Raw genomic sequence first — 9,509 nt, forward strand, 5'->3', positions numbered from 1 at the left:
ATTTATTTATTATCAAAAAGTTATTTGTCTTGCTGGGGTGAAACTAACCAAACTCTGATTAAACCTAGACCTAACCATTTGATACTGCTGCTGTGAAGCATTCTTAGATTGTACTAAAGCATGGGGATATGTGGAATATGTAGAACTCTGCCAATAATAAAAAGTTAAATAGCACCTGTTTTGGGGATAAATACAGGTTGGATTTGGCAAAGTACCAAAGTAACATTTCTTGCCATGTTACTAGCAGAAGTTACAGCATGTATGTGGGTTGTTTTGGCTGCGGTCCATGGGTGGGTAAGGGTGGTGTAGGGAGAGGAATGGGTGGAGAAGGGGGTGGAGGTAGTGTCAATGGAAGGATTTTCTGGTCCAGTGCATCCCATCACTTAGCAACAAGCAGTGAGGCTTCAACAAGGGGTTGCCATGGATCTGCAGAGAGTGACTTAAAAGTCTACAAAGAACTGTGGTCAGGCTGTGTGTGTGTGAGTGTATGTGTGAGAATCAGGTGGTGGATAACAACAAGGTTTTTTAAGTGCAAAATGACATTTACTTTGGTGACACACAATCTACTCATAACCTTCATGTTTTGCAGCGATTGGATTTGAATCCCAGCTCCTCTCCTGCAAAGTTAATTTATGCTCACTCACTGGCAGGTCAAGCTCTCATTCACTGGCTGCTGTTGTCTCTTTTTTCAATGAACATTCCAACAAGTAAGAGGAGGAATTAGGAATTATATCAATACAAAAAGACAGGAATGAGTTCAGCAACACTGCTCCAGGAAACCACCACTTCAGCCATGGAAACGCTGTCTGGATTTTAAAGTATAGTACCTGCTGCATTCCTTCAGGAGCCAAGACACAACTCTTATCTGCATGCATAGCAGGGCAAACACCTTCCTATACACACTCATTGACACATGTACGTAGACATAGACATGTATACGCATGAACAGGAGGGACAGGCGAGGTTTGCAGATCAGCACTGGGTTGCACTAGCATGCAATGTGTAATTTCTTTCATAAATTGGGGTGTAAAGTTGACATTAGAGTAACAACTAGTTGTAACTAAATTAGCTACTAAACTAATTAGTTTGTATGTTAATAAGTATGTAATAAGAAGCCAATCAGCGATTACATTGTCATTTTACTACGCACATTAGCCTTCTGGCTAGCATGAGCCAGTTGGTATCAAAACACATTGTAGTAAGCTAGATTAATATTGACATATCATATAAAAAAATGGGTTTCTAATAGATTATTGTGATTACTGTGTACAGAAAAACAGCTGTTCTATTCTATGATTCACCCCTACCCATGGGGATTATTTAGTTTTTACTCATAGTTATGTTTTCTGTGGTGCAACTGCTTTTATTTTAGTAATAAATAAATCACAACTTAGCATAATTGAAATTATAGCTAGGCTAAGTTTACCAGTGTGTAGGATTTAATGGCATCTAGCAGAAAAGTTGAAACTGGACCCTGCTTGCATCTGTATTTGACAACCTGGAATTGAAAACAGGCAGTGAAGTGTGTGGGAGGCCAGTGGTGCCTTGTGGTAGACAAGGCACCACTGGCCTCCCAGTGTTTGGCCTGAATGTATCTTAATCATAAACCCAAGCCCTAATAATACAGCACCCCTGAATTGAAAACTGGTTAAAGTGCCCCCAGATTTAAAGGGTTTTTCCATCTTCCTGTCTTTGTTAAGACTTGGTCCTCATAGATTACTGTCAGAAATATGCTCACCCTCCTCCACAGGTGGTTGGGTGAGGTACAGTGTTGTCTGCTGGCATGCAGGTAAAGAGGTGGGTGGCTGCTGTTTTGGCAGCTTGCCCCTTCAGTTGTAACAAACACAAGATCTACTGCATTTATGAGTGAGTGTCACGCTGTGAAGCATATCACATGCAATACCAGGGTGAGACTGAGAGGGCACACACACGCACAGAGCTAGGTAGACTGGTTCTAAAGATATGATAGTGATCATTGTTTTGTCTGAAAACAGTAGAGGTAACCATCACCAGAAAGGAGGATATAAGCAAACAGCAACTAATGCTGGCATGAAACTACCAAAAATCAATATCTATATTTTTGAGTGGGATTTAGCAAAGCAGTTCACTTCAACAAATAAATAAAAACATATTTTCTCACTAGCTCTAGTGGTATTTTTTCCAGTCAGATTTTTCTGTTTTAGTCAGTAGATTTCTTGCCTCCTTACTCTTACTCCTCGGCCTGTACTGATGGACTGAGGATTCGGTCTGAGTCTGTCTCGCTGGGAAATTCACTTGAAGTTTACCTACAAAAAGTCACACCCTTCAGAAAAATATGTCTTTCAACCACAGATGTACTGTACTCAAGGATTTTAAATTTTAAACTGGAACGACTCTTCAGGAAATCAGTCGACCCTCTCTTTGAATCAGGCAGACCACCGTGACTGCCAGCAGGGTTGTCAGACGCAGCCCTACTGCCACTGCCACTAATAGAGGGAACTGTTTGCTAACCCATGAAAGACTGACAGACTTGACAGGTAAATGAGGTTAGGAGATAGGATATACTGTGTGTCTGTGTGTGCTGAAGGTGGGGTGAGGCACACCCTGAGGTGAAGAGTAGGTTGATATGTTGAAGGAGTAGTAAAAGTCTGTTTTCTGTATTTCTGTAGGCCTACCTAAAGATTAAAGCAAATATAATTAATATGACCACAGGTGTTTGTTTCATGGGAATCCACAGAGACTGAGACATAGTAGATAGACATAGCAATAGTAAATAGAAAGGACTTGAGTAAGTATAAAAATGTAGCTTGCTTTATGATAACAGTGTTTTCTGACTCCAGAACAGCATTCCTTTAAAACATATTTCCGCATTTTGACCCACACATAGCCAGGCTGTGTGTTAAGAATATTCCGCCTACTCTCTTTACCTTTGACTACTGTAGTCAGTGGTGGAAAGTAAGTAGCATTTAAACGTACAATATGTAATTGTCACTAGATGGTCTCTCACATTAAAACAGCAAAAGATGATGTTTGATGACGTGATGTAGCATGGGATCATGGGAGTTGTTGTCTTCACCACCGAGCTGTTGCTAACTAGCTCAGCATGTTTCTCTGATAACTCTAGATCCAGACGCCCGTTACCTGAATAAAGTGACAATGATGATTTCTCTGGGTTTGAACATTGATGGAAACACTGGGATAATTACACAACACAACAAAATATATATCACAGTCTAGTTTTTTTTACACATAAAAACACAAAAAATGTAGGTACTTGAGTACTTGTAGTTTATATTACTTGGTATTTCTACGCCACTACCTTTCAGAGGGACTACAGCTTAAAGATTAAACCAGTAGCTCCCAAACATTTTGGCTTGTACTCCACAAAAATCCACCTCTGGTCATATTTGAGATATCCATGAGAAAGGGTGATGATATATAATAATATATCAGTCACAGGGGACATTTTATTGAAAAATTATCTCAACGCTCAAATTATAATACTTCTGTACTTTTACTTACGTAGGATTTTGACAGCAGGCCTTTTAATTGCAGTGGATTGTTACATTGTTGTATTGATTATTTTACTAAAGTAAGGAATCTGAATTCTTCATGTATAGCTGTTTTCATTGCTTTATATATACATTGTGACAAAAGTGTCTTTCTGATATGACATTTTCCAAACTATTGCAGCACCTGTGATGGACAACAGGAGGAAAAATCTTCACTGTTATGTCTAGAGCATTAGACCACTAGTTGCTTAGTAGCCTACATTTTGATTTATTATTGTTATTTATGTTTCAAGGTCAGTAGGTTATGAATATTGTGCCTATATTTTTCCCCGCATTATTTGAGGTTTCTTTGCACACTATAGTATACTATTCTGTTACTGCTGTGACAAATAAAAATCATAGGAATATTTTTAAATATAGTAACATTAGAAGGTGCATTCAAGAATCGAGGCATGTTAAGTTTACTGTAAAGTACTAAGTTCAATAAAGGAACATCTTATCTTAACCCTATCAAATTCAATTCTAAGTCACCATAGGAATATTATAGGAAAATGAAATTGTAACATAAGTGAAGTAATAGTTAGATTTATACGGTAAATGTTTCTCTGGAGGCTGCTGGATCTCAGTGTTGTAATGGTACAGATAAAATACTGTTGAACTGTCATGAGGTCCATATGGCTGGTAGATGGACAACCCACACAGCTCATTACTTTTTTTAGCCTCACATTTTCAGTCTCGTTACTGGCAGCATTGCATACACTGCACTGGTCTTGTTGCCCACAGATAATGCCCCAGGTTCCAAAAGCAACAGGGTTTATGGAAAATGTGGCCCCCAAATAGTAGCAAGAAAAAGAGTAGCAGGCATTAAGACGAGCAGCACAAGATCAATTATATGTGACATTATATATTATTACATTACATTATACATATGTGACAACAGACAAAGGTATGTGACTAATATACTGATACCAACAGGAATACTGTTATCAGTATTACCCCTAAAAAACCTTCTCTAACATGCATGGCTGCATTGTTTCCAACAGAGAAACACCCTGCATTTCTAGATGCTCTGATAAACAGATTGAGAAAGCATTGCCACTCTAACTAAGAACCTGAATGATGAAGACGACTGACCTGGTGAAAGGAGTTCATCTGGTCTGTTTGGCAAACAAAAACTTTCTTTTTATTTAAGTTTTCAATTCTTTTTCCAACAATAAAAAACAAACAAGCAAACAAAACAAAAAACAAAGAAAGAACATAAATAGACAGAGAATAAAAGTGAACAGACAGGTTGACAATGTTGACGCAGGCCATACATTAGTGCAAAATGGAGTGATCATTCACACAGAAAATGACACGTTAAAGAATATGAAGTCCACCTTTCCCATGCCAATATGGTTGAATAAGGGGGCAGGCCCAGAATATATGAAAGTGGTCTGCCATCGTCTGTCCAGATTGTCTCCAGCATGTATCCTGTCCCTGGAAACCCTGCTGTTTGGATTTCAATTTAGGAGTCACAAAAAATCTTATTATGTTCTTCCAACAGAATTCTCGCCAGGCTCTGGAGTTGGTGGTCTTAGCTTGACCCGCCCAAACAGTTCTCCAGTCATCCTCAGATATCTCCAGGCCAGGCTCCCCCTCCCATTTCTGCTTAACCTGGAGAGTAGAATGGTTCTTGGAATTTTTTAGTCTTTAATAAATTTGTGATATTAAATGTTTACTGTCTTTAGCCTTATATGCATCGGTAAATATACTGATCAGATTGGAATCCCTATTGTCTGTTTGTTTGATTTCCTTGTTGAAGTAGAAGTAGTCTCTGACCTGGAAATATCTGAACATATCCTCTCTTCCCAGTCTGTATGATTTAGAGATGGTAAATGGTAATGGTAAACCTGTACTTGTATAGCGCCTTTCTAGTCTTCCAACCACTCAAAGCGCTTTTACACTACGTGCCACAGTTACCTTTCACCACATTCACAAGTGATGGAAAGGTCGAACGACACATCGAACAGAACACACGTGCTGTGCATCGAGGAGCCAATTTGGGTTAGTTCTGGCTCAAGGATACTGTCGACACGTGGCAGGGGAGCGGGGATCACAAAACCTTCTGATTGTGTGCCCACTGCCTGAATCGCTTATCGAGACCTGATGGTATAAACTCAGAGTCATATGCCACCCATTTCAATATTTTTGCATGTTTCTTGAGATGGAGTTTTTTTACAGGTGTTAAAGCACACCTTAAGGGCAACCCTGATCCAGGTGAGGATCATGGTGTTGGCAGTTACCTAATAAAGACTACTGGTACTGGTGTTTCAGATTGCATTAATTCCAAATCTTTCCATTTGGCGGAGTAGTTTGGATTAGCAAAACTTCTTAATGTCCTCCTGGATCCATTCTTGATATATGTTTACCAACTATTTATATAGATTTATCCTGATTGTCCACACCACAATTTTACTAGGTTGGTCTTTTCTGTACACATGCTAGCTATTGCATGTGTGTGTCCGTCCTGGAAAATGATCCCTTCTTTGTTTGCTTTTCATTGTGCAGTATAAACAGGTATTTGGCAGTGTTCCATTCTATCTGGTTTACTACACATTTGTCACTTTATTCCACTTTTTTTTTTTTTAAGTATATTTTTGTCAGCTTTTATTGCCTTTATTTGATAGGACAGCTGGAGATAGACAGGAAAAGGGGGCAGAGAGAAGGGATGACACGCAGCAAAGGTCGCCGCAGGTCAGATTCGAACCCTGGGCTGTTGCAGCCTTGGTACATGGGTCACCAGCTCTACCCACTGAGCTAGCCGGGAGCCCACTTCATTCCACTTTCAACAATTTAGTTGTCTTTTTGTGTTTCTCTTTTGCTCTGTTCCAATTCTACTTTCACGACAGCGTAGATCTGCGTATTCACAAATATCTTGCAAGTTGAGACTTTACTTATGGTTATATTTTAGTTTGAAGATTTGTCTTCTCTTTCAGGTTCCACCATGATACCATGAAGAATGTTCTACAGTCCCACCAAATGTTTTCTTAGTTTTTGTGAGATACAAGTAGCTACTTGCTGAGGCATTCACTGGTGTCCCAGAGGGGATTAACCTCTTATAGAATGATTGCATAATATTATTCAACTTCTAATCTCTGTCATTAACATATTTGTCATTGGCACCTGTACATGCACAGAGCACCCTGTTATGACTTATCTTGGATTTCATCTTTTTTTTAAAAATGATTTTGCATGTAGGGAATATAAGAAATCCGATTATCTCTGTAGATTGGCTCCAGACATCCTTAGTTTTGCTTTCATTTGAAATAATTTATCTTTATCGTTTATTTTCACTAAGAATGTGATGATCTTATGATAGGTAAGCCATAGCTCACCCTGGCTACTTGTGTTTCTAATTAACTAGCAACTGAGTGTACTTTGGTTCGAGAATAACCCATAAAAATCTAAGAATCAATCAACTACTCTGTGCAAGTTTATTTTCATAGCATTCTGCAATGAATATAAGCCAGTGGCTTCCTATAAAACTTTCAAAAATCTAAAACACTTCAGTTCTGGCTGACATTAATGTTAATAGTAATATTAAAATCATATGTTCTTTTTGTTGCTCAACTCTTGTTAGGCATATTAAGAAAGAAAAGAGTGGTGAGCCTACTCTGAAGCTGAGGAGGGAAGAAGGACCTCCCAAGATGAATAGTGGCAGGTGATCTGTCCTAGTAAACACACCAATCTGTACCATCTCTGTTCCATAATCAGATATGAGCCAGCCTGCAGCTATGCCCTCAGCTCCTGCCCCTCACCCCATTTCTCTCTCTCTCTAAAAAAAAGGAAAAAGTTTCTCTTTCTTTCTTTCTTTCTCACTCATGAAATGCTCTTGTTGATCCCAGGCAGCTGACCTATTCTGTCCCTTCCCTGAACTCTGGCACGCACCCCTTAGGATGGGAAAGAAAAGGCTGTCAAACTGAAAGTTACATGGTGATGCAGGTGATGCAAAACCCCCTCTGGCATATCCATATTGTACTGGTATCCATATGGTTTTAAACAACTGCAATAGACATGCTATTTAAGTTTGTGTTTTTATGGTGTTTTACTTGGGATTAACTATTTCATCTGTAACACATGAGGAATTTTGTGTTTATGTAATGTCAACTTGTTAAATAGCAAAATAAAGCATCTGATGAGCCGACCATGCTAGCTAATGCATATAACAGAGACAGCTAGGCCTATGGTAGTGGATAATAATTTAATGTTAAACATATCTGACCTATATCCCTATGAACCAACAAGCATGTTGGCTGGAGTGGGTTTGAGTTTTATGGTTGGGAGTCAACTGTTGTAATGACTGAGCCACAGTGTCAGTTGGCAACTCTTTGTCCAAGAAATTACATTTATATATGCTAATCTGTTTTGCCAAATGAGAACAAAACATAATTCCTGCCTGGGTTATTTTCAATGGCAAATTTTTTTGTGAAGGGCTAAGTTATTGTACTACTGTAAAACCATCTTTTTCTAAACTTAACCAAATGCTGCAAGTAAACAGAACCATAAGAAAGTTGAATCATGCCACCCTCCGGTGGAATTTGGGGTTGCTATGAGTGGATATGTTGGCGAAAACAAAGTAAAACTACACCGTCAGTGAACATACAAGGCATGATAATTAAAAGCATTTCGTCATTATGTATGTGTGTTTACTGTTATGAATTAGTTATATATTAATATAATTTCCAAGAGAGAGGCATGCAGTCAGTAGTTGCACAAGCAAATGTTATTTGGTTAACTAGACTCGTGAGCTTGAAAGAAATGGAAAGTGAGCCCATGTTGAGACAATAACTGCTCATAAAGGAACTAACCAGATTTTTATGCCACAGAAGCTGAACATTATCATACTGAATATGTGGAAGAAACTGTGGTAGTGGTAAAAGGGAACAGTGTAGAAAGATTCAGCCTTCTTTTTTGTGGCTAACAGAGCACTCACAGAAAATGACAGCAAAAACTATACAACTTTTGCTGAGCAACGACAACAGCAGCCTCTGCTGTCACAAGTGGCAATTACAGGATTAATTGAATTGAACATTCAATTATGTTGATATTTGTGCATTCTATGGTACTACACTATTCTAACTGGAAGGAAAATGTATTTAAAAAGTCAAAGTTAAACTTTTAATGTTAACTGTCGCTCCTTCACAATTTCAGCTCCAGCAGTTGAGGCAATTAAACTTGTAATTGGCAAAGCAGAAGAAAGAGTAAGAGGTCATATATTTTGAACTTCAGAACCACCACTTTTGATTGCTAGCATATCCCTACTGGTCAACTTTCAGTTTTATTTTTTGGTTTTAAATAAATTTGTTAGGGTTAGGGTTTGTTAGATTTTTCCTAAAACACAGTGTTCTCATGCAACACAAGTGTGCAAACTACATCTCCTCAAGATGAAGGGCTCTCAACACAACAGTTATTATATGATGTGCCTAAATTAAGAGAAACAATCTGTCTTACAGTATGTGGTAACATTTTATACACAAAACTTTCACTTTGAAATGTGAACTATGTTCTGGAAAATGTAAAGTTTTATGATACAACATTGTTTGGTCCTTTGAATTCATGTCGCTCCTTTGATCCCTCTATCTTTGACAGAATTGCCTGCAATTATATGAAACACTAGTAGCACTAGCTATTATTTTGTCTTTACAGTACAGTCAGCATGGATGTGGTCAACAGGGTCATGGTTTCTGCTGGAATATGTGCAATATGCTAAACATATAAATCCCTATTATGTTGTAATATTCACTGACATGTCAGCATTCATTTTAGCTTGGTGTAACATTATACTTGGTTGATATACATAGTGTGTTCTCCACACAAAACAGGCGGTGTTGATTCAGGACAAACAGATTCTGCTACAGCAGAGGGAGTGATCAGTAGCGGTTTTGGGCATGGGCAGCATTTTTTCATGACACATGGGGGGCGGCACGAGCGCTTAAAAAAATCCTCTGCGCCGCGAAGTGGTTTTCTATTATCTAT

General features: G+C 38.5%; 1 protein-coding gene across 1 annotated transcript in view; it reads right to left on the reverse strand.

Annotated features, from left to right (window-relative positions):
• Positions 1-7,592: 7,592 nt before the first annotated feature.
• Positions 7,593-9,509, reverse strand: part of mpdu1b (mannose-P-dolichol utilization defect 1b) — a 7,483-nt gene continuing 5,566 nt past the window's right edge. Inside the window, exon 6 of the mRNA XM_035675697.1 lies at positions 7,593-7,601. Within this exon, the coding sequence (XP_035531590.1) occupies positions 7,593-7,601 (9 nt within the window). The remainder of the gene's footprint in view (positions 7,602-9,509) is intronic.

This window comes from Morone saxatilis, unplaced genomic scaffold, assembly GCF_004916995.1.
Source record: "Morone saxatilis isolate NCDOM2014 unplaced genomic scaffold, NCSU_SB_2.0 Contig4, whole genome shotgun sequence".
NCBI lineage: Eukaryota > Metazoa > Chordata > Actinopteri > Moronidae > Morone > Morone saxatilis.